Source organism: Brachyhypopomus gauderio, chromosome 6 (genome assembly GCF_052324685.1).
Source record: "Brachyhypopomus gauderio isolate BG-103 chromosome 6, BGAUD_0.2, whole genome shotgun sequence".
Lineage (NCBI taxonomy): Eukaryota > Metazoa > Chordata > Actinopteri > Gymnotiformes > Hypopomidae > Brachyhypopomus > Brachyhypopomus gauderio.
The window spans coordinates 14,262,107-14,287,586 of NC_135216.1; the positions used below are offsets into that span (position 1 = coordinate 14,262,107).

General features: G+C 39.1%; 1 protein-coding gene across 9 annotated transcripts in view; it reads left to right on the forward strand.

The window, feature by feature from the left end:
- The first annotated feature begins 327 nt into the window (after positions 1-327).
- The window catches only part of LOC143516965 (uncharacterized), a 64,073-nt gene continuing 38,920 nt past the window's right edge, over positions 328-25,480 (forward strand). For 2 of the 9 annotated variants that reach the window (XM_077008964.1, XM_077008970.1), the window contains exons 1-34: positions 328-462; positions 6,958-7,053; positions 7,189-7,257; positions 7,389-7,413; positions 9,132-9,149; positions 9,251-9,316; positions 9,399-9,544; positions 9,631-9,741; positions 9,885-9,942; positions 10,053-10,100; positions 10,192-10,260; positions 10,333-10,472; positions 11,585-11,713; positions 11,929-11,986; positions 12,532-12,612; positions 12,693-12,776; positions 12,865-12,948; positions 13,243-13,329; positions 14,105-14,154; positions 14,412-14,480; positions 14,629-14,653; positions 15,023-15,046; positions 15,126-15,203; positions 15,346-15,491; positions 15,607-15,717; positions 15,793-15,850; positions 15,940-15,990; positions 16,272-16,334; positions 16,515-16,654; positions 16,740-16,859; positions 17,063-17,120; positions 17,297-17,377; positions 19,906-20,406; positions 21,235-21,306. In XM_077008964.1, coding sequence (XP_076865079.1) covers positions 7,018-7,053; positions 7,189-7,257; positions 7,389-7,413; positions 9,132-9,149; positions 9,251-9,316; positions 9,399-9,544; positions 9,631-9,741; positions 9,885-9,942; positions 10,053-10,100; positions 10,192-10,260; positions 10,333-10,472; positions 11,585-11,713; positions 11,929-11,986; positions 12,532-12,612; positions 12,693-12,776; positions 12,865-12,948; positions 13,243-13,329; positions 14,105-14,154; positions 14,412-14,480; positions 14,629-14,653; positions 15,023-15,046; positions 15,126-15,203; positions 15,346-15,491; positions 15,607-15,717; positions 15,793-15,850; positions 15,940-15,990; positions 16,272-16,334; positions 16,515-16,654; positions 16,740-16,859; positions 17,063-17,120; positions 17,297-17,377; positions 19,906-20,406; positions 21,235-21,306 — 2,956 coding nt within the window. In that variant the 5' untranslated portion in view covers positions 328-462; positions 6,958-7,017. Of the gene's footprint in view, positions 467-2,732; positions 2,880-6,957; positions 7,054-7,188; positions 7,258-7,388; positions 7,414-9,131; positions 9,150-9,250; positions 9,317-9,398; positions 9,545-9,630; positions 9,742-9,884; positions 9,943-10,052; positions 10,101-10,191; positions 10,261-10,332; positions 10,473-11,584; positions 11,714-11,928; positions 11,987-12,531; positions 12,613-12,692; positions 12,777-12,864; positions 12,949-13,242; positions 13,330-14,104; positions 14,155-14,411; positions 14,481-14,628; positions 14,654-15,022; positions 15,047-15,125; positions 15,204-15,345; positions 15,492-15,606; positions 15,718-15,792; positions 15,851-15,939; positions 15,991-16,271; positions 16,335-16,514; positions 16,655-16,739; positions 16,860-17,062; positions 17,121-17,296; positions 17,378-19,905; positions 20,407-21,234; positions 21,307-25,480 lie in introns of those variants that run through there. The other 7 variants (XM_077008969.1, XM_077008968.1, XM_077008965.1 and 4 more) reach the window with 7 other exon arrangements.

Below are 25,480 nucleotides of genomic sequence, written 5' to 3' on the forward strand. Positions count from 1 at the left end.
CCAATGTTTTTGGGTGTTATGTAGGCATACACTGTCAGAATACATTGATGTCAGAATACAGCATATTAATATATTTTTCTGAAATATTGGAATAATTATAATATGCGTTTTGCTCAATATGAAACGGTGAAAATTTGAATTCTGGGGAAAATACGTCTGGTGGGGAATAAAGTGCATTTGTGCAAACCTGTATAGCTGTATACCATGTATGTGTATGCATCTTTTTCTGTTACCCCCTTACTCACGACAGCCCAGTTTCGTTTCTGCCTGTTCTTTTCGTCTTCGGTTGATTCGTCAACTGTGGCGGCTCTGTGGAATAGGGGCGTGCTGCTTACCACGTGGTCTCACTTACAACTGTTTTGTCTTAAAAAGCCAAAGAGAAGAAGACTACGCGCACAGAAACGGCGTGTTACTTGAAAGGAGGCGGATTTTTTTAATTAAGCGGCAAAGGTGAGATTATAGGTGGGTGAGTAGTCTATTTTCTAGTTCTGAAGCCATCACTTTATTGTGTGACTGCAATTCACCTTTCATAATTCAAATCTCTTTTGTAAATGTTTTGTTTTGGTATTTACGTAGGAAAAACTTACGTAATCATAAGTTGTCTTTGCTCGTGGGCAGATAAGCAACTGGTCATCGCTAACCAGACAAATTCAGAATTTTGTCTTTAATCAGAATAAATAATTTCTGCACGATATTCTGGATTTGTGCATGCAAAGTGCGGTCATTATGTAAACAAAGTCTAGTGAAGTAATGCGATCACATTTGGCAGCACGGTTGGCAGAATTACTTAATTACAAATAATTTATTTTTGTTTAGAATTTTGTTTAAAAATGACCTGTAACCTAAACCAGAGTGTTACTGTATTAACGTAAAGTGATCTGGCTAACACGTAACTTTTTGTTAACTTTTAAAGCATCTAAAACCGCAGACTAAGGAAAATTTAAAATATATGCATTAAGCAAATCTAGTGTTGACGATAAACAAAGCGGTTGGCGCTGATCTGGCGTCTTGTGCGTTAAAAAAAGAAAAGGAAATGTACGTTTCCATTCACGAAATACATGAAAATAAAGTTAAAGGCCCTAATAGGCCTTTCTCTCGCTTCCGGGGTCGACATTTCCGGTCTAGACAGTTCTGTGTAAAATCATTTCCGTTTGGAGCGTTCGTACTTCTGCCATGGCGCAAGTGACTAGCAAGTGTTTTTGCAGCGTACCGCTGTGCTCTAATTCCAAACAAAAACAGCCTTATTTGAGTTTCCACTCGTTCCCAGCTGACGAGGAACTCAGAAAGAAGTGGTTGATGGCCATTAGAAGGAGTGAGGGGCCGAATTTCCAGGTTATTAGGAACAGCACGCACGTGTGTAGCGCACATTTTGAGCCGCAAGACATCTACGTTACGGCAAAGGGCAAAACGTGGCTGAAGAAAGGTGCTATACCGCGTCGTTTCAGCTGGACTCGGCCAGCGAGGCAGTCTGTGTACAGCAGAGTGAAATCCCGCCTAGTGGCTTTCCGTGCACATCCTATGTACAAGTCTGTCTGGGCTTTGGGTCTAGAGCACACACACACACACACTATGCTAGGATACCATAATCGGACACAATTTTGTATGCTATAATACTAGAAATGGGAATAATCACCAACCTCTTGGAATGTTTTGTACAAATATGCGTGCCTTCAGGTCAGATTCGTTGTGTTAAGCTAGGTTTATACTTTCGCGAGTGACCGTAGCGCGCGCGTCTGCTCGAACCGCTTGTCCGAAACGATATGTGGTAGTATAAAGAAACACCCCTCAACAGGGGAAGAAACAATTACCTGACCAATTTTTAATGTTGCTTTGTTTCAGGTTTGAAAAGTGCTGGAATTTAGATTAAAGTGCTTGAAAATGCTTGAAACAAATAAAAAACCGTGAGCTTTGACCTCTAGCTTGTGTGGTGTCTCACTTTTTTTTAAGGACCGGTAGCACCGAGCCATTACATGGATCTCCTTAACTACAACATTGGACACTGAACACACAAAATCATAACACAATAATGCAGGCACTTATAATAGTACAATAAAACACATGCTTTATTTAAAAATAAGATAAACAGTTTGATGAAGGCATAAATGATAGAATGTTGAGTGAACACGGAGCTAAGATGCTAGCTAGTTAACTTGGCTAAACTAAACTACAGAACTGGATCCATTTACCTTCATAATCAAAAATAAACTGCTCGAAAAAAAACTTGTATCCTTTATCGAGTTTCGCTCGTTTGGTCCTTGATAGCTCCTCGACGGTTCTGGCAACATCGTCCTGCCTAAAGCGCGGAAGGTCAGCCAAAGATGCAGAGTAATAAAACGCATCCATTCTCGTAGCGGTGCTGCTAACCGGAAATAGGTTTACACATCACCTCGCCCGGAACTTGACCCCTCCTCCTTGCGTGAAAAAGGCTTATCCCTACGCATGCTAGCTACCCAGTAAGCGTACGGCAATTACTCTCCAGCTTCAGCATGGTAAATAGTGCGCGGAGTGATACAGACGTATCATGATTACGCGGTCTCTGTGACTACCACACAACACCGGAATGTGAAAAAATTCTTCAGCAACTGTAACATCAACTGCACAACAAGAAAAATTGCTGCTACCCTTTCTTCAGCCTACTTATTACAGTCTGGAACAGGGGTTTTCTGATATGTGTTTTGGTAGGTTTAATGGTGTTGCGCTTCAGTAGGGGAGAGTGGGGACAGTTGCAACGTGTGGCAGTTGCAACACTGCAGATTTATCAAATCAGAAACAACCTAGAGTGTTGACAGTCATACTGCACATGCTCAGTTGGGCCCTCCTTCTTTCTGCAAGATTGCAGCCACTTTTGAACATCTCTTCTGGGTGAACAAAAAAACAAGGTAAAAAAGTAAAACTTTTTATGAACAGATTTTTTCTCATAGTGTCTAATCTGTTTGCATCAAGTATTGGAAAGTTGTGTCATTTTAATCTGCAGTTACTTAACTTTTAAAAGACACAGCTACCATTTGTCAACGCTAATGTGCTAAGCTATTAGCCTATAGCTAGTTTTAAGATGGCTGCCAGTATGTCCCCACACTGTGTTGCAAGTGTCCCTCATGACAATAATAATGGAAATTAGATAAAATGTAAATTGAACAATTTTATTGGCCTGATCATGAATACATCATGTATATCAATAGCCTGCTCTTTGGAAAAAGTCATACTTGGGTGCAATATTTTGGCTGTGTTGTGTTTTTCACAAGTCTATATTTTGTGTTTTTTGTAAGGATGTTACTTACGCCTATGGTAGAACAGTTTTTGCAATAGGTTGTCATGGGCTATTGACGCGTCTCAACCATTTCAGCCCAGCGTGTTCATTTGATGCAGGAGAAAACAGGAACCACAGACCAATTATTGCAATGCTAGAAAAAGGCTTTTATTAAAACAGAGATATATCTCAGGGGATCTCGGAGACACATGCGAAACCTGTGCATCAGAGAGATCCAACAAGTGTTTGTACATGCAGTCTTTATATACTATTTCTCAAACCCTCAGATCTTCTTCTATACCTTACATGGTGTTGTTGTTCAAGCAGACATGACTTATCCATTTGTTTAATCTTATTAGAATATCTGTTATCATGATGTTATCATACACCAGAATGTCGTAATTCACCTTTATCAGTCTACACATCTTCAGGCCTCTCACTGCGGTCCTCCACTTCTTGTTGACCGAATCATCTTCTGTTTGAACTCATTACACAGCATGATTTGCAAGGCCTTTCTTAGGGTTCACAGCTCGAACACATCAAATGTAGCAGTTATATTTATTTCCTCCATTATGTTTACTGGTAAGCAAAATATACCGTCGCTAATGCTATTGCTAAGCAAAAACCCAGTATCTCATCAGTTAACAAGGCTGTTTTGCCTTCCCCACTTTTTTATCAAGTCAGTAAACTCATTGAACACTGTCAGATCACAATTAAACAAAACAACATGAATAATGATTCTCAAGAATAATCTTTGATTACTTTTTTGCAAGTGTTACAATGTCCCTCGGGACTGTTGCAACTGTCCCTTTATATGGGGACGGTTGCAACATTTCACTTTCTCCATTATAATGTAATTTACTACAATACAATAATATTTAGACATGTTGCATCAGTATGGCTGGATAGGTGACAGATGTGGGTTTAATGTATTTTAAAAAATTGTCTTTCTATTGCAAATGGTCTCTGACATACTGAAGGAAACACATAGTGTTGCAACTGTCCCCACTCACCCCTACCTCAGTGCAGCGTGTTCGTTGATGCAATAATTAGAAACAACAGACAAATCTACAGCAAACAAAAAGCTTTATTTGTACCAAGATATCTTAGGAGACCCCACACATACAATGCATGTGTATGTTCCCCACCCTAAGAGGTAGAGACCAGAGATCTGAAAATAACTGCTAAACTTACATGCCGCTTCTTCTCCTATCTGCCTGCTTTTCAATATATATCATTCCCTATATGGAGTTGGTTTTCATACATGTTGAAAATTCTTTTGGACCATCCTGTTCTTCGTTACTGAGTGCACACTAATATGCTACTTAACCCTTAATGCCCCCAAGCTTATGAATGTACTTTTGTAACTTAATGCCGCATTCATATCTGTTGTTAATATTAATATTATACTGCTAAGCAAAATATATTGTTGCTAAGTTTACTGCTAAGCAAAGAATATGTTCCCCACAATGGTTACATTGCAAAAGCATTAAAATGCTTAAAGGTGAGGGGGTATTACAAAGCCTAATTTTGAGAGGATTAAGAATTTTTCCAAAAATAATAGACTGCATATAAAGCGAAAGAATTTAAAGTTAATTGAATGTGTGGGAAATTGTATTTTATTTGCATTACAAACCTTACAGTTTTTATCAGTCAATTTGGTACATTTCTCACATCATTGGCATCACAAGTGCATTTCTCAAAACAGTTAGTGCAAGCAGCAAAACTCAATGAAATACCTGCAAAAGCACATACTTCACTCAAAATTCTTTTGTTTTTGCCTCAAAAGTAAATGTTTAGGTCAATCAATTTGTCAGTGCCATCAGAATATCTAGTCTGTGTGCCATCGCCTATGAACAAGGCAGTCAAAATACTTAGCCATGTTGTCAGTGCAACTATAAGTCATAGTCAGTGCAGACTGTAAGTATATTCTGATGGAAGTTTTTGATTTCAAGAATGCTGCACATTCTGTGGTATATCAAATGAACTTCAACTTCTCTTCAGTAGGGGACACACAAAATACAATATTACACAGAGACTGGTAAAGAAATTGGACTGGAATCAAATTTGAACAGCAGTATTGTTTGACTTTATTGTTCGCACTGCAATTTAACAAAAACAAATCTGATTGAAATTCAGAAAAGCCAGACAGCTGACTAGAAAAACTGCAAAGTTAGAAACTTACTCTACACATCCAAAACAACCTGAGCACATACAGCTCAAAATAATAACAAAATTAATAACGTCAGAATTTGTCAGTGTGCAGCATTACAGCAGAGAGCACATTTCTGAATTTACAGATATGTTTTCTCTATGAAATGTTTGAACAATGTTTTCCATGTGCCTTCTTATTTATCATATCTGGTATTTAAACATGATCACATGTACTGGTGGACGAGTATAAATGTGTCCATGTATTTTATGGTGTAAAGCCCCACTTCTGTTCATGTTTTCCTTTAGGAATTCAGACCTCCTTGCCTCACTAGATAACATTTCTGGCCTTTAAGGTCTGTGCGGGAAGGACCAACAAGAGAACATTTTACGTTCCTTCTGCTTTCCAGTGCATAGCAAACGTGGATCGTCCATTGTTATGTTTTGCATGCATGCTGGTAGAATTTATGAAATCTCTAACATGGGGCAATGTAGAGCCCTAGATCACTCAGAGCCAAGAATACAAGCAGAATGTCTGCATGGGCGAGGGACAGGAGGACATGACCTCTTCAGGAGGACGACGTGAGCTAGGGTCATGAGGACCTCTTAGTCTTGCACAAAATGCATGACTGTGCATTTTGTAATCCTTGGTATATATCAGACCTTCTATAGGGAGAAGCAGATTGTGTGTGTGTGTGTGTGTGTGAGAGAGAGAGAATGAATATGTCTAACTAACCTTGTCATTCTTCAATTTACTGTCTCAAGTTAGGCCTCAGGTCTTGCAGATTTATTGCTATGAACTTCAGACTGACTTTTCTCATTCAGTTTTAAGTATGGCCTTTAGAACCCCAGTGATGCACTCCACAACGAAGTGTACCAACGCGCACACATCTCTTTTCTGAGCATGTGGGTTAGGAAATGGAGTATGATCACCGTTATGTGCTGGGGTTGCACATAGTAGTACTGTGGTGCCTCATTTAGAGAGGAACATGAACTTTCTCCTTTTTTGGCAACAAAACATTAATGATAATAATAAGGTAGGGGGCAGAAGCAGCAGTATTATTATAAGTCATTGTTTAACAGTCGGTCACATTTATAATGTAAATTCCCAGTTTGTTGCCTTTGTGTGCAGTTTGTGTCCCCTGATAACGCAGAGCCTTCCGATTGGCACTCCCTTAATCACTTTATATTTTGCTTACATTATAGTATTAATCAAATTGCTTATTATCAAAAATGTCTGGTGCTTGTATGCTCTTTCCCATACTCTAAGTGCCTGTTGTTTTCTAAAAACGGGATGTGTAAGATGAGCCTCTAAGTCAATTTGACAAGGTCAGCAAGCGAAGACCTCGCTTCCAAATTAAGAGAGGAACAGCTGTATGTTTAAAGTATGGAATGCACGTGCAACTCCTGTGTCCAACAGAGAAGGGAGCACGCCTAGGATCATATAAAATGGGGAGAGAAGCAGACTGGTGACAGAGTTGCACACTGGGTGACACAAATAGGCCTAAGCTGTCACTTCTTTGTAATCTCAGTGTACTCCCTGTTTCTCTTTCTCTCAGCTTGTAAACAGAGAAGCTACACGTTGTTTGATCTTCTGCCTGCAGAAGTGAGATCCGGATATGAACAACAGGAAACCCAAGCACTTTGCTTGCCAGGTCAGTTCATCCTGTCAAACTGTACACAACAAAACTTATGAAATTATTGATCAATGTTAATAATTTGTAAATAAAAATGAAAAATATAGGTAATGTTTTACTTTTCAAATATCACTTCTTGTTTGTCCTGTACAGAACTGTGATAAGCAGTATGACGCAATCAAAGAATTGAAAAGGCACGTGCGGCGATACGGCCACAAGAAAGTAAGTGTGTGACTAGAAAATCAACCACAGTGACCAAATACGATACAAAGAACATTACAGCCATGAAGAGGAGTGTGGCTTCACGGCTTCGATTGAAAACATGCTCTTATCTTATTTTTTGTCATCCACAGGTAGTGGCAAACTTCTTTCATACAGGTACTAAGTTCTCATTCTCTCTTACCCTGACTCTCTGTCTTGCTCTCCCCCTGTCTCTAAATATACCTACTGCGCGTGTGTGTGCACACGCATGCAAGCGACAGGTTAGCGAGAAAGCAGTCGCTAACTGCTGTGAAGGAAATATTGATTATATTCATGTGTGATTCATGTTAATCATGTCCATGCAGACATTATAGCACGGTCTGTGTGAAAAGTACTGCTTAGTAATTAACTGTAACCATATTGAAGATGTTTTTCTGTAAGACTGAAGTCTTCTGTGCAGTAGCAGAGTTAGAGATAATATTGCTTATCTGTTTCTATGCACCCAAGGTTGAGTCCCAGAGAAAATGATAAATGCTCCTGGGAAACAGGCATACTTAGTTTTTTTCTACACACACACTTTGACTATAAAGAAACTGGGTTGAGAGAGACAGTTCAGAGTTAGTGCGTGTAGCACAGGCTTCGCATCATACTTTTATATTTTGTAACTCACTTGCTATCAAATAAATACTGCTTAATATATTATAAGACCTCCACTTCTGTGCCATCAATTCCACCACATTGGCAAGCATGCATTGACCCCTACACTGATGCACTACTGTACTAGACACATCACAATGCCCTGTGAGCAACACACACACACACTCCTTTGCAGCCTATTGCTGCTGGCTAGCCCATGTGGTGAACAGGGATGCAATCTTGTGTGCAAGTCTCCCCCTGCAAGTATATAGCCTCTCCCTCACCAAGACTTCTGCCTGGCCTCCACGTGGCCACCCAAGGTGGCTTTGCAGTGGTGCTCAGAGGCTGGCTGTAGACAACCAGTGTCCTGCTGCCTTGTGGGTAGACTATTGAGACCCAAGCTAGGGGAGCATACCCCGACAGGAAAGCAACGTGTTGGAGGAATGCATTAGGCCGCCCTTCAACAGACTGCAGCTCCGGCAGCCACCTGCAGCAATAATGGGTGACTGGTGGCCCTAGGAATGAGGGCTACTGTTCCATTAATAGCACTCACTACCTAAAAGGTTTTAGGGTCATGAAATTATTTTATCAGCCATGTGACGGTGTTTTAAGCAGCAGTACGTCCAGTGAAGTCTTTGCTTATCATAGTTACTGCATCGATCCACAGCAGGATAGCTGTAATGCCTGTAATAGCTGACTACTGACTGCTTTTACTTTTTGCATGACAATGAGAGTTAGCGTCTATGTCAGGAGTGGCCAACCCGCGGCTCACGAGCCGCATGCGGCTCTTTTGACTGGTTTCATGCGGCTCACCTGCACAAACGGGGCACTGCTACATTTTCGTGGTGCGCGGTTTATTTACAAGCCTAGCGAGCCGCGATAATACAGTTACAACCGGCGTAGTGGAAAACACGCATTTGACTGTGTTCACAGCTAATAATTTACACTCGCAACCTTACTAGCTATTTTTTCTGGCATCTGCTTACATTCCCATGACCTTCTAGAGCTAAACACCTTTTAAACAAACCTTCATGACACAATTGCAAAGCTTGATTGAATTCAGCCACCCTGAGCAATTAATTTATTTAAATAAATTTGAATTACTTTAATTTTTAACTTATTAGATTAGGAAAGTCTAGCAGGTAGTTGGTTGATGTTTCAAGAACCATTAACTGTTTCACTTGGTCATATAGTGAAATGCTGGTGAAAAAGTAATGTATCTTTTGTTTGTTTTTGGTTTTTTTGGGGTATCTATATAGCTGTACATAATGGACAAGGTAGGAAATGAATTATGTGCCCATTACATATGTGAGATGTATATAAAATATGGGTATTGGTATTCTCTGTTGAATTGTCTTTTATATTATTTGTTCTGTAGTTTTCTTTCCCTCTTGTATTGTTCTGGAGTACCTGAGAAACTCAAAAGAGAGGAATCCACTCATTGGTGAGTAGTGTGTTTGTGCACGTCACTTTTGCTATTGTTTGTTTTCCCATTCATCATTAATTTGTGTATGCATACATTGTAGGCCTGGACATGGTGACTATGATCACCACTCCAGAGAAACTTGGCTCTTTCTACCTGTGCCATGTTTGTGAGATGCGGTTTAGCACTGGTGGGGACGATGCTATTATACGTCATTTGCTCTCTGGAGAGCATTACTTCAAGTATCTGGTGAGTATCTGCATTTCTAGCATGAATATAAATGTATAACCTTGTATGTGGTTGATTTATTTATTTATTTTTGCTCTGTGTTTCAGTCGTACAGTAATCCAAAGTTGCTGCGCTTTGCCTGGATGAATGGTTCCTTTTCTTATCTGGAATCCAGTGCAGTGACTGAGTACAGAAACAATGGCTCTGGTACATTACGGGTAAAAAGTGCTTTTTGATGACTAAGAGAAGCTCCTCTGCCTGTTTTTGTGAAGATGCAGCATCAACTTGGTGGTGTGTGTGTGTGTGTGTGTGTGTGTGTGTGTGTGTGTGTGTGTGTGTGTGTGTGTGTGTGTGTGTGTAGATTTTTGAACTGCCTGGTGAGATGCTGAAGAAGGGTAAAAAGGGGTCTTATCATCAGGGTAATTATGAACACCCTGATTTGTGAATGACATATCTTTTGATGACCCTTTTGGGGATCTTTATTAAAAGCCTGTATACTAACCATGCCCTTTTCTAAATTGCGCCTTAGTCATGACAATGTTCTCTAAAAAGGAACATCTGGTGGAACGAATTGTAGGTATGAAGTTTAAAACATTTTTTAATTTTCTATGGATATATGCATTTCCTCTTTGGTTTTAAAGTAGTTTCATTAATATCTTCCTTACTAGCTAACAGACCTCAAAGGATAACCCTCCAGACATACATCGAAGACCCTACCAGAACTAACCCTCTACTTGGTAAGAGACACTCATTATCTAAACATTCAGTGTTCAGTTAGTTTGTCATGGCTGATCCTTATTCTTCCCTAGGATTGAACTTCCTGCTTGAGTATTCTTGTCCTGAGAATGAGCAGTATTGTGCTTATCTCTGCTGTCTGTGCAAGAAGAAATTTCAAGCCATCGAAAGCATTTCCCATTGCATCAGCTTTGACCATGTGTCTTCCTGCCTGGTATGTGTGCTTACAAGTGCATATTGTTACCAAGATGAAGAGCAGAAATTGGAAAATTTGTCACATTTTAATTCTCACTTCAAGAAGGAATTACATGACTTGACATCCATAAGGGCAGTAAAATGAAAATTCTGAATTTAATTATGCAAAATATGCTAGTTAAGCAAAATAAAGCATCGATGGCGATTCATTGCAGAAATTATAACAGCACATCTACACATCTTCAGTCAGAAACATTAGTAAAATAATTCTTCTATGTTTTACTCTGTGTAAATTATTTATATATATCTCACACACACACAGTACAGGCCAAAAGTTTGGACACACCTTCTCATTCAATGCACTTTCTTTATTTCCATGACTATACATCGTAGATTCACTGAAGGCATCAAAACTATGAATGAACATGTGGAGTTATGTACTTAACAAAAAAAGGTCAAATAACTGAAAACATGTTTTACATTCTAGTTTCTTCAAAATAGCCACCCCTTTTGCTCGGATTACTGCTTTGCATTCTCTCAATGAGCTTGCACCAATTAATCCTGATGAGGCACACCTGAAAACCATTTCAGGTGACTACCTGAGTAATCAGAGCAAAGGGTGGCTATTTTGAAGAAACTAGAATATAATACCCTTTTTTGTTAAGTTGTTCATTCATAGTTTTGATGCCTTCAGTGAGTCTACAATGGAAATAATCATGAAAATAAAGAAAGCGCATTGAATGAGAAGGTGTGTCCAAACTTTTGGCCGTGTGAGTGTGTGAGAGAGACACTACTCACAGTTAGGTTATATTAGGATTTGGGATGATATTTATGGAAAACATAAAAGGTTCATGCTACAATGATGTATCATGAAATCAGGGCATTTAAGTAGAGCCATGAACCAGGATTTTAATTGAACCAGGAAACGTATTGGCCAATTCATGGATCAAACACCTGTTGTGAATTTTGCGATTAAGCTCCTTATTGGAGAACAGTAAGTAAACTGAAACAAAAATGTAAAGGTTGGAGTGCATTTTGGGTTCATCCTGAAATTTAATTTGAAATCCAAATATCCTTAATTTTTTCTGTGTGATTAATTTTTATTATCTTATTTTTTAATTCATATTCTAGGAAGCGGCTCAACCAACTATGAATTGCTTTTCTAAAAGCGATTACACTCACTACTCTCATGACTTTCATAAAAAGATTGTTTCCATGGCAACTCTGGTACAAAACGACAGTCCCCCTGGGGAAGTACAGGTAGTGCCACTGTCCTAACTGTGCATGTTGTGCTCGGAAGCAGTAGGCGCATAGACTTGTGTAGAAATTTATTCTGTTTGTTCTATAATGGGACTTGAAATGCCTGCAAGGAAACAGGAATCCAATGGCAGAGTTATTTGTTGTGTATGGTTTCACTCATTGACATCATAACTTATTTCTGACACCCAGCACCCTTTTTTCTATTTCTCCATCAGAATGTGCGAGTGAATCTGTCAGAGTTTAAGGACATTGACTCCTCCAATTTTGAAACTGGTGAGACAGCCTTAACAAGCTTTGATAAGGGCACCATTTTCTTTTTACCTTTCCAGTTCCCAGGCTGACTTTCCCATGACTATTTGAATGTTGCAACAGCTATAGCATTTTTCAATTAATCCCCAACATCAAAATTAAGAGTGTGGAGTACTGGTGGGGGATATAACATCTGTGCAGTTCTGAAATATCATGGTTTATTTCAGTTAACATTGATGAAATGATGTAGAAAGATTTTACTAGGGCATGTTCACCCATTGGTTAAATATATAAATTAAGTGCAAGTTTATTAGTCATTTGATCAGTTGTACTGGATAGTGATATGGTCATCTCATGTTTTTAATAATAAATCATCTACATTTGTGTGTGTGAGTGTTTGACCTAGAATGTATATCTAGATATTCTAAAAGGGAAATAATGTTTGTTTTCCTCGCAAAACAATTGTTCTTGTTCTTACATGGTCATGTAATTATTGACAGGGCAGCAGCCCTGTGTTTTATATTTGTGTATGAGGTTCGGTGCCTCTAGACCCATCTGTGTTTCTGAAGCTCTAGAACGGCTGCAGATTATAAGGAAGGAAAGGAGCCAAAGTGAACAGAGTGTAGCTGTCGCACCAGGAGACCGAAAATGTATGTCCTATCCATTTTTTTCATTATCTGACTGTTCACCATCATCATCAGTCTTCTGATGCTTATTTGACTACTTGCAGCATGTGATCCAGAAACCCAAAGATCAGAAGACTCTGCAAATGCAGATGGCCCAGCTGAACAGACTACAGAAAAAACATCTGAAGGTAAATTAAACAGATTTGTTTCACTATGTCACTTTGTTGATCATCATCATCATCATCAGTCTTCTGATGCTTATTTGACTACTTGCAGCATTTGATCCAGAAACCCAAAGATCAGCAGACTCTGCAAATGCAGACGGCCCAGCTGAACAGACTACAGAAAAAACACGTGAAGGTAAATTAAATGGATTTACACACACTCTTTATATTTAATGTTTTTGTATCAGTTTTAAACCTGACTGAGTCCCAGTATTGCATCAGGAATGTCACAATGGTTTGCTTCATGGAACACCTAAGTCTTAACAATTCTTTTCAGTTTTGTTTTTGACAGTGACAGGAAAGCAGAATGTCAACTTCTTAATTTTATTTTGAGGCAGTTTAAGATGTGTTGTGGGGAAAATAAATTGCTAGGAAACAAGAAGCAACTTTGTTCATTATCTTCAGTCTTCTGATGCTTATCTACTCGCAGTATGTGATCGAGAAACACAAAGGTCATCTGCAGACTTGGCAAACATAGACGGCCCAGCTGAACAGACTACAGAAAAAACATGTAAAGGTATATTAAACAATTTTCTCTCTCGCTCTCTCTCTCTAAAATATTAAGTTAATCTCCAAAATATTAAGTTAAGGGGTTTTTTTTTTTGGGTGCCCAAACTTATGCACCTGCCTATTTTTGTTTAGACAATTATTGCACACTTTCTTTAAATCATATAAACTTCATTTCACCTCTCAAATATCACTGTTTGTCCCCTATATGATATATTTAACTGAATTTTTTTTATCCAAACATTCAATGATTTAAAAAGGTAAATCCGGAAAATGAACAAGGGTTACCAAACTTTCGCATCCCACTGTATGTACTTTGCACGAAACCTAAAAAATGTATGGCTTTAGTTTGACACCTCAGTCTCTCTTATTTGCTATGGTTATCTTTAAGCAATTTACCAGTTTAAGAATAAATTATTTGTTTGTTACTACATGGTTTCAGAAAATTGTCTTGGACTTTTTTACAAGCATTGAGGTTGTGGACTTAATTATATGTAACATATGTGACTGTCGATTTTCCGAGTCACTGGGGATCGAAACACCTGGGCCCTATTGTCACCATGACCTGAAATAGACTAAGCGAACATGACTATGTGGACAAAATGTCAGTGTTTAGGAGTGTGTGGGAGTTTGAGACAGAGAGAAATGGACTGTTGACTTTCTGAGTGCGAGGCATATGAAGGAGGATGGCTGCCGTATACTCAAGAATAATGATGTTCTCTGGAGAGCAGAAAGGGGAGGGAAGAAAAGAATGTGTAATTTTATATATTCTTTCCACCTGGCAGATTCTGTTGGACAAAATAAATATGACCCGTCAAGCAGAATTTTGTGCGTGGTAAGTTCGGAAACATTCTATGAATGACATGTCTGACATACATCAGAGCATTAGATATGCATGGTTCGGTTTGCTCTGATGTCGTCTTGTCTAGAGATGTGGATCAAACAGCAAAAATGCTATAAGCAGTTGGTGTTTGATATTTGGAGCGTTTCACTTCCTGTTGTAGCCTGAAATTAAGATTTGAACTGGGTCAAAGGTGATATCCTAATTATCAGCATGATTTTTTTTAATCCTTCTGTGTATTTTTGTCACAGGAATGTAACAAGACATTACCCTCCATCATTGACTACAAGAAGCATATTTATCAAACACAACACAATCAGGTGTGTTTTGCATGCCAGAGAATGTAGGTGGTTGGGGTACTTGTTCTTGCTTGAATATACATGTTATTGCACTTGTATATGTTGTATGTCACACTTGTCATACAGATGTTTTAATACTTCTTCTGTTTCTCTTCATCTATGACTGCAGAAACTTGCTGAGCTGTTTGACCAAGGTAATGTATTAAAGTAAATGTTTACATTTTCTTAAAAATTACAAGGGCCACCAAGATAAGGTCTTGCATCAGCCTACTGAGGGTTCATATGGGAGATGAATTGTTCTTTTTAAGTGTTTATGGAAGGGAGTGTGGGTTTATGATTATTAAGAGGCCACATATTCAGATAAGGACAAAATACTGTGTTCTGCTAATCAAGGACAAGCTATTATCTATAATGTACAACCTTGGGGAATTTAAATAATTTGTGGGAATTGTCTTTAGTCATAAATGTACACATTGAAATTGGTAAAGATTCTTAAAGTAGTAACTAATAATTTTTATTGGTTTGTTCCTCCCTTGAAAATTATTTTGTTTTTCTTTCTCTAGCATCGTACTATGGTACGTATTTAAGTAAGTGTGTGTACGCATCCAATACAATCTTCCAATAGGAGGTCATCCTCATTCACTTCATAATGGTCTCTCTGTCTAGGATGCCTTTCTATGATTAGCCTATACGAATATATTTGGTCTGGGAATAAAGAGACAGAAGAGACAGCCCCACTAATAGGTGAGAATCTATTAGATCTAAAAAATAAAGAAAACATTCTACTTTATTCTCCAAAATAAGACACTCAAGAATGTAATTGATTTCACTGCAATGTTGTCTTTTTTTATTAATGTGTGTGTTTGTGTGTGTGTGTGTGTGTCAGGGCTACAACTGCTCACTGTGTTTGTAGACAGGCAGGTCAAGTGTTCTAACCCCCCCATCTACCTGTGCCATGCATGTGAAGTCAACATCCCAGTGTCCTCTATCACCACCCATCTCACGTCTCCACATCACTACTTCAGTGTCTTCGTGAGCATCGTCTTTAATAATCTGGCTTGGAATATATATAAAACCCATAAGACTTTAATTTGAGATTAAAATATGACAGTCAATTAAATGATTTAAATTTTGTATGTTTTAATAGAAATGCACAAACCCAGACTTTGTGTACCTTACTTCTCAAAATTCGGAACACATTATCAAGGTTGCAAAAGAAGAGGACATGTGTAAGGGGAAGAACACCAAGGTTCTACGGGTGAGTGTTTAAGGCACCCACCTGCTGACGTCACACCTGAACACTTCTACATTTAATACGGAGTCTCCTCCCCAGGTGTGCGAGATTCCAAGTTGGCTGTTTAACGAGTGGAGGAACTTGGGTTATAAGAAAAGTAAGAAAAGAAATTGGTTTGTTTATGTAAAGGATGGTGTTATCCTTTCAGGTGCTAATTCATTTCTCTTTTAACTACCCTTTCTGTAGTTTTGGACGTGATTAGATTGCGGTTTGTTAAGCTGAAACAATGTATTGAAGGTTAGTATCTGTACCTTGCTGATAAAGTACAACCTTTTCTGAACTGTCCTTTCTGAATCTCATTACATTTGATAAATTCATTTGCTTGATATCTGAGAATTGCCAAAAAGGTGTAACCGCACTCAAATGGATAATCTTGATATTCTGCATACTGGAACATCCATTCTTCCTAACTTTAAAACCAGCAGACAGGGAGAATGGGTTTGATGTGCAAAGCAATACACAGCACCTGTATTATGACCTTCATAATGCCTTCATCGCCTGACACTGTGTTTCCATAGTTCAGAAGCACATGACATTACAGTCATACTCCAACTGTGCTGACAGAAAGTCTCCTCTTCTGGGTGAGTGTTTAAAATGATTGTCATAAAATAGCATGACTAATTTTGAGTTTCCTTTAAAACCAAGATAATGCTATTTTACATTTTTGGAATGAAATAAATTATTTCTGACAGTGGTTGTGTGCACATGTGAATGTATAGCATTGCAATGGTGTTTTTATTCATTTTTATTCTCTGAACCAGGCCTGCAGTTCATGGTGAAGTACAGCACAGCAGAGAGCAATCCCAAATGTGGTTATCTTTGTTTGCTGTGTGAAAGAAAACTTCCAGAAAGAGATGCCGTTGCCCATGTTTTGAGTCTTGCACATGTGTTTGCATACCTTGTGAGTTTCGGTTTTGATTGATCAGACGATTATAAATGTGGAAAGCTTGTGCTGATGTAGTTTATTCAATTTTGTGTTTTTGCAGAATTTGGCCCACCCTGGTTCCTTGAACAAAGAGGATGGCGAGAAAAGGACATTAGTTATAGATCTGGCAGAGCAGGCTCAAAGAATCAGTTCTGGGTCTGTGCAGGTACCAAATAAAAATGTAAATACATAAAAAAAAAAATTATATGCAACTTTTAGGGATAGCAGAACCCTGCAGAGGAAATTGCTTTTGTAGCGGGGGGGGGGGGGGGGACATTTTACACTCTCCACCCCACCCACCAGCTTCAAGTCTCACTCCAAGTGATCTTGAAAAGTTGGCAACCCTGCATTTTCCTTATTTAACTTGCACTCTCATATTTTAAGGAAGTGAAACTGAGCAATCTGCAATTTCATAAAGTTGAAACAAGCCCCTTTACGACTGGTAAGTGGCTACATCCCAAGAATGACACGTATTAATTAAATACATGTATTCAATAGTCAATACATGAAGTTCTTCTAAAGAGTTTCTGGAACATAAACGCATAGACTTGTACTTATGTCTTTAAGCAAAATCATTAGGTAGAAAAACATTTAATTTTCTTCTTTGTTCTGCTGCAGTTGTGGAAACTCTGCAGTCGGTCTTTAAGGGAAAAGGTCTGGGAGCATTAAAGCCTGCTCTTGCTCCAGGGGACAAACTGGGTGAGAGATTATTTGTACTTTGTTTGAGCTGATCATTTTTATGTAGGAATCTGTAATGAATGTTTTACTCACCAGACTTTGCACACAATTCCAGTATTTTAAGTATGACGTCTCCCTCTCTGCATTGTGGGGCAGGATGGGGAGTTGAGAAACAGACTCTCTATTTGTTTCTGGGGACCTTTTTTCTGAAGTCCCCTGAAAATATCCCACACACTCATGAAGACATGGAAATGAGACCTACCATTTGCCATGTTTGTTGCCATTTTGCTTTTTGCATACCAGTTGAAACCTATGGTCACTCTATTGCTTTACTGCATACAGTATGAAACCACTCAAAACAATAAATATAGTATGCCTGAGACCTTGGCACCAACCAACAATGTTTGAGGCTGTCACATCAGCTGAGAAGATGGGGCCCAGTTAACTTTAAAACTTCATACTTGGCATATTTGGGTCAAAGCTGACATGAGAATAAAAGAGGACCCCAAACGTGAGGTTTTCAGCTGTCCCTTGGGGCAGTTCCTTTATTGTACCCCCTGATGGGGGTTCAAAAAGATTGTCGTGTTTCTCTTCCACCTGAGTGTTAGTCTGTAATTTGCTGCTAAATGCTTGGATTTTGTGCATGACTCCCTAAAACTCCCTAAAATCTCATCCTACCATAGATGTCTTAAGCACATGATGCCAAAGAAAAGATAACATTTTGAATAATGAGCAGTGACGATGGATAGGTATGCCACTTTGCCAATGTTGATGAAACTATATAAATGGTCTAATATCTACCAGACTTGGGTAAGCTAAGCACGGAGTGGAACGGTATCAAAATATGTATCTTGTTCATTTGGTCATTGAGCTATTAGTGGTCGAGTTCAACTAGTTTTTGCATACGAGATAACCACGTAGTTATGCTTACCGCCTCCCAGGGTGCAGGGCTGTCAAAGCTAAACCTAGCTTTACGCATTGGGCGTGAGACACACGCAGTTCACGCGCCACAAATTGCATTTCTCCCGTACAAAATTACTAGGACCACGCCCACCATGGTGCGCCGCAATTTGTTTGCCTTGCATGGTGTATTGTTTAGTTTTCACTTCTTGTTTCGTTGTAATGAGTGTTTTCACCAAGGAAGACTTCGGTTCGGCAGGACTGCGGCTTGACAGCTGATGGAAAGGGTGAATTTTAAAGTCATTCAAAAATAGCTGCTGGTCATTCACATAACCCATTATTTCATCTAATATTTGGGTTAATTTCGCTGGCTAATAGTAGTAATTAAATTCTTTAGATAAATTACTTAAATAAGAATGAAGCTTCGAAGTTTTATGAGAGTATCATTGCTAGTGTTGTTTAGCTGACGATATACTAGGTTTTTGTTGGATTTTCTACCCCTCTATGTTAACTAAGGTAGCATGGACGATTAACAAACGTTGAAGTGCTGCTCACTTTAGCGAGTTCGTTGATGTGTAGAGAAGAAAATCAATCGTGAGTCGTTCGAGCAATTCAACCTGCAAGCGAAGATCTTCGGAGTAGGGAATGAGGTCTGAAAACGGTCTGAACTCGCATCTCTGTCACTCCACCCAGAAGTTGAGCCACTCGATGCCGTGTTATCTTTTAATACAATATATGGACTCATTGTACAGAGTTTGCTTTGCTGATCCAAGTTCCTCTTATCGTGCATATGTTGCAAGTAACGACATTAAGACACGAGTTGGCCATACGTTGTAACTAACGATCTTCTAGAACTGCACGTCCTGTACTTTTGCTTTAGGTTTTATCTCACAGTACCCAAAACACTTGGTGTTTGCAGCATTTGAAATGTTTTCATACAGTCGTAATAATCACTACAGTTTGTCTGTCTTTGAGATTTCGAGAGGGGGGGGGGAATCGATTGATTTGAGTCCACCCAGTATTTCTCATGATATCCAACAATGTGGTAAATGGTAAGGAAGGTTGTACATCAATTGCCGAAGATGTGCGTTGTGCTCAGTGGCATAGTGGAAAGAGGCAGGGAGGAGGCCTTGTGTGGGCTAAATCAAAATATCGCTGACGAGACTGGCGTGTATTAACGCGGACGAAGCTAGCGCTAGTGCTAATGCTAGTGCTAGAAGTAAGGCTATGTAGTGAGGATATGTATAACAAAGTTGGTTTGTTTGCTTGTTTTTAACTCCTCCCCTTTTATTGATCGACTAACATCACTGCTGATTTTGAAATGTATGGGTTTTTTTTGTTTGATTTTTATTTACAGTCCTCTTCTTGGGGCCTCCCTCTGATCAGGCTCTCAAACGATACCCCCGTCCCCTCTTTCCCCTCCCCTACTCGTTCCTGTTTATATTGTCAGCTATTAGAAAGGTCCAAGTTGGAGAGTTGATTACTTAAAATGAGTGCGGCTAAATAAGTTTGACGGTAATTCAGTTACACTAGAAGTCAATGACACATTTTTTCCTCATTTATTTTTCATGTGCCTTGTTCAAATTACCTTTGCACAAGCAACTTTAATGCATCATTTTCTAATTTTATGATTTTTGTTGTTGTTTTAGTTCCCAGTTATGAGAATTCCCAAGACAATTCTTCACAGTGTGTTGAAGAAGAAAGCGTTCCTGTGACATCTCACACAGATCAGATCAACCTTGATGCAATGTGCATGGAAACTACCACGATGGTTAAAAAGAAAAACGATCTGCAATCTTCACAGCTTACATCAGAACATATAGAGCCACCAAAAACCACAAACTCAGAAACTACATTTGTACATCCTGATGAATCTTCAATGCAAGCCACAGCACAGCTCAATCTCACCCCAGCATCCTCAGCTCTTCCTGTGCCATCACACACACAGCAATCTAACTTGCCACAGAAGGAGACAAAATGTCTTAACCAAGCAGTGCGTTCCTGCCACAACCCAGCAGAATTATGCCCAACGACGAAATGTCTTGAATCTCGAAATAAAACCTTCACTCAAAAGCAGAACAAAAAACTGGATCAAAAAACAAGGGGATCTCTAGAGTCTCCTGTTGATGTGAAGAACAAGACCCATGCAGGTGTGTGGAAGGACACAGTCTAATTCAACATAGTTAATGACCACAATTATTCAACATGCTCATCCCAAAAAAGGCAATTATCAAAGCAGCATCATCAAAAAAAACTAATATATGTGAGATTACTACTCTGAAGTGCAGTAATTGTTGGAAATTATATTTTAATCCCTTTATATTTTGATAGCATTACAGTATAAATCAAACTGCTTATCCAAAGTGTCTTACAGACACACTAAAAGAGCTGACAAGCATATTCTAAGTTCATGCAGAAGAAGGTTGCAAAAAACAGGATGCTTCAAAATGGCATCAGTAGGTGCATTTGATATTTGCAAAATCATAGGGTGGAAACCAAGGTGTGCCACTGCTATGGTGGTTAGGAGAAGATGGAATGAGCTCATCTATTGTGAACTAACAAACAGTTTTTGGAAAACGGGTAGAGTTTGGGGAATTCTTACAGAGGTGGAGGGCCACACTCTGTTTTAATTATAAAATGGAGACAGAAGTGGACTGCCTTAGAGTTACAAACAAATAGCTTAGGCTTTTCACTCTTGTGTACTCTCAGAGATCTCTATTATTATTTTTTTTGTTTGGGTTACCTTTAATAAAAGGTTAAGACACGACTGGTGTCTCCTTTTTTTTGCATCAAACGTATGCGCTATGACAGGAGGAGAGCGAAGCGCAACATTACCTTTTGGAGGCATTGATGTCTGAGAAAAGGCATAAGTGAACTGTTCTGGATAAGCTACTGGTAGTCAGAGAAGAGCTAAAATTAACCTTCTATGTACCCCTTTGAGCTTGTGTAGTCCTCCTAATATGTCCTCCTTATGTCAGTTTCTCAGACCTCGTCTACTGGTACTGTACTCTGGAACTACCTGAAGACAGCCAGCAGGGAACCAGTGATTGGTTAGTACATTTTTCTCTCTCTTTTTTGTAAAGCAGTTGAAAGATTAATATTTAGGATTAGTGTAAATATGATCTGGTAAAGTAAGCCAACCTTTTTGTATTTTTTTTTTTATAATAGTAAAGAGGGAAGAGTGGCATGCATGAAACATTGATGCACAACTGGTATTTTTTTATTGCAAGTTTACAAGAGGCTTATCCATTAAGGGCCAGATGTGCTAAGATTTTTAATACCAACAACTACTTAGTATTTTTAAGATTTTAATACTAAGCACTGTTTCAGTTACTAATGGAACACATCAGTTTTTCAAACTGATCTGTGCTGCTGTTAATTATGTGGAAAGCTTAGTGAATGTGATCTTCAAAACAAGAGCACTTTAATCTTTAGTCTGTTCTGTTTTGCGCTTGACAAATATGCACACTAGACATTGAGCAAGGCTGAAGCATACACTCTGTTCTCAAGGTCCTCAGCAAACAAAACTTGTGACTTTCCTGTTTCTTTGCTTGAGGTTCAGAACTGACTGTTCTAAGCAGACGGATGTGTTGAGCAGTCAAAGCCAGTGACTGACAACATGCAATTAAATTTAGACAAGACATTTGCTTTGTTTAAATTACCAGATTGGTCAGTTTGCAAAACTTATTTATCTTTGCATTTATCATAATTGCAACAGTCAAGAATGTCCTGCATATTAATTGGATGCATGTTACTTTGTAAAACCTATGAACAAACAAAGTTGGCAGTGGTAAACAGTTGTAGAAATGCACTGTACCTGAAGAAATGTATAAATATTGAAGTTTGTTAGTGAAAAATCCATTAGGGTTGTGGTGGCTGCCGACCCTAATCTCCTTAGGTGTCAAAGGAATACAGCTTGTCACTTGATATAGCCCATAATGTTACTAACCATACTCCATATTGTGTAAGAAATTTTGATATACCACTGAATACTAACATGTGAATGTAATGTGGTTGTGCTAAACATAATCTACTGATGTCAACAGGTCTAAGGAAATGTGGGTAGGCATTGGAAAATGTTTGTATTTGTGGCAACAGACATGAAGGAAAACTTTGTCAAAATGAGTGGGCAGGCGCGTGTGCTAATGTGATGAGCATGTATATATAAAATGAGATGTGAAAAGATGGCAATAGAAACAAAAGGTCTTTTCTCACCTCAATTGTTGAACAGATGGAGCTCAGGGCTCTCTTACGGATGCTTGTGTATGTGTGTGCGCAACTGACAGTTGGTGGAATTCCACAATGAAGCTTGACAGTAGAGTCGTTCCAGAGATTAAAGCATTTCCACAACAATGTGGTGTTTGCTAGTTGTTTCCCAGCATACTTAGGCCTCCCTAGGGGTGACTGGTCACTACAAGGGTTATACTCTTGTTGATCCTTGGATAACACCTGGGTCAGTTATAGGCTGGTCATTGCTTATACGAGAGGACTCCACTGGCAGGCTTGTCAGGTATTAAGTGTTGACAATAATGCCACACATGATTTACATTTAGTCCACACAGAGCTGGCTGCCATTTGTGCCGAAGTAATACAAACTGCCTAGCTCTTGATCTCCTGCTGCTGCAGGCAGGAGAAGTGTGTATGGTCTTAAATACCTCGTGCTGCTTTGATATCACCAATAACTCCCATGAACTTACTAACATAAACATGGATATGAGACACACGGTGGTGCTCCCCAACTCCCACAGATGCGGTGGGTAGAGTCGCTGTTTGGTGGTTTTTTCCATCATGCCCATGATCGTTGTCATCCTCGTGGCTCTGTTTCACTCTTCTGATGAACGTTATGAAGAAAGCTGTTGTTGGAACCGTTGCATCTTGTAGTATTGCCGAGAGAGCAAAATATTTTAATATAGCAACTGCTTGAGGAATTTGGTCATGGTTTACCATAATCACCTCATATTTTATCTTGATTACCTGGGGATTGATACCCTGCCAGGCACAAATGGGCAGGCATTTATCCCCGTAAAATTGGCTGTTAGAAGGGTTTTCACCCAGACCTGGTGGGGGATTCTCCTTGTATGTTTTGTTGTCTGAGCGGGTTGGTAAATGTCCTAAAAGGAGAATCTCTTTATCCAAATGCATACTGAGGCAAAAAAATATTCATTTAGACACTGCATCCTCTTATTAAAGCCTTCCTGTTAATAATGTATTACTCTGCATATATTACTAAAATGTGGTGTAGGTGTGCCATGTTGGATTCAGAAAATTGTCAGAAATGGTCCAGCTTTTGATGCTCCACAAAATGCTTTACACAATTGATGTCTTGCCATGTGTGTCATTCGTTACCACTTCCATCTTCTAGAAAATTTCTTCTGTGTTGAGGAAGATGGTTCATAAACACAATATGCTATGCAGAAGGAGTTGACCTTAGTGGTTAGGCTTATAGTCCAAGCTTGCAGGAGGATCTGAAATGGAGGGAGAGAGAGAGAGAGAGAGAGACATATAAAAAATTGTAGTGAAAAAACAATGGATGCGGAGAGGAGCCAGCATCACAGCTTGAATGTTATACTCAGATAGCCATCCATTACTGGCTGATGACCACTTGACATCATGGAAGGTAAACATGGAAAGTTTTACTTTGTGGAGCTGTGGATGTCTTTGTAGCTCAGAATTTGGTAGTCTTGTTTTTAAGTTTGGTCCAAGTTTAAAATTTAGGGTTCCTGGAAGTATGACGAAGTCACTGTGTTCGAACCTGTGGGATATGACACACAGAGGTCTTGCAAGGGAAGGTGAAATCATGCTAGGAAGTCATGCTAGCCTGATAAACCATCAGCCGGCCCATTTAGTGCCTTGTTGCTAAGTGTTATAGTGCCAGGGGGGCATGGAACCTATCGATGAGCAGGGGTGACCGTCTAGTCCGTCATGAATTTCAGATCAAGCTTTCGGTTTCTCTCGCTCTCTCTCTCTCTCGCTCTCTCTCTCTCTCTCGCTCTCTCTCTCTCTCTCGCGCTCTCTCTCTCTCGCGCTCTCTCTCGCTCTCTCTCGCTCTCTCTCAAAAATTAGGGATATTTGGCTTTAAGGTGAAATTTATTGAAAATGTAAAAAAAAAAAAATATTGCATGCAACAGTGATTTTATGAAAACACGTCATTTAAGTGGAAGCATGAAATGGTGATTATATATTTTTTTTTTTCTCATCTCAAATTTATTGAAACAAAAGCCAACAGTGATGCTTGCTTTCAGGAAGAACCCAAAATGCACGCTTTTACAGTTGAATTTAATGACCTTCTCTAAATTTTTGAATTCACATATCCAACTTTTATTTATTTATTTATATAATATATATATATATATATATATATATATATATATATATATATATATATATATATATATATATATATATATATATATATATGAGAAATTTCTCTTAAGGAGCTTAATAGCAAAATTCATAACTCTTGTTTGATCCATGAATTGATCAATACGTTTCCTGGTTCAGTTAGAATTGGTATTTAAACAGTCCATCAGGTTGTTCACATTTTGACAAGACCAAGACAACACCTACCAGCTGATAAGCAGTAACTCGCCATTGCCAGGCTTCAAACAATGTTCTCGGACGGAAATGGCCACTGAGCTTAGAGCGTCGGTGTCCTCAGCAGTTGCAAGATTGGAGGAGTCCCATTAAGGCATAGAAGTGGACGTCCTTTGGCCACATCCCACACTGATGACTGCTTCATTGTGAACAGTGCCATGTGGAACCGGATGATTAATGCTACACAACTGCTGGCACATTTATGGAAAGTGAGAGGCACCCGAGTGTCATGTCGGACCATTCTAAATAGTTCACATCAGAGTGGTCTGTGTGCTATTTGTCCTGCAAGGGTACTTGACCACACCACCAGGTACAGGTGCAATCCTCTCGCATGGGCCAGGGAGCATTTATGCTGGATGAGGGACCAGTGGACCTCAGTGCTGTTCACTTCTGGCCACTTTTTGGCCACCAAAAACATTGGAGACGTCGAGGAGAGCGTTATGTATCAGCTACTGTTGGTCAGCAGATGAGCGTTCAGTGGTTGTGGTGTTGGTGTTGGCGCATGTCTAGTTACTATGGAAATGCTCTACACTTTGTGACGAGCCCATACTACTTGAATAAAACAAATTCTGCAGTTATTGTGCCACTGCATGAACACCACAGGCCTAACTTCATCTTCATAGATGACAG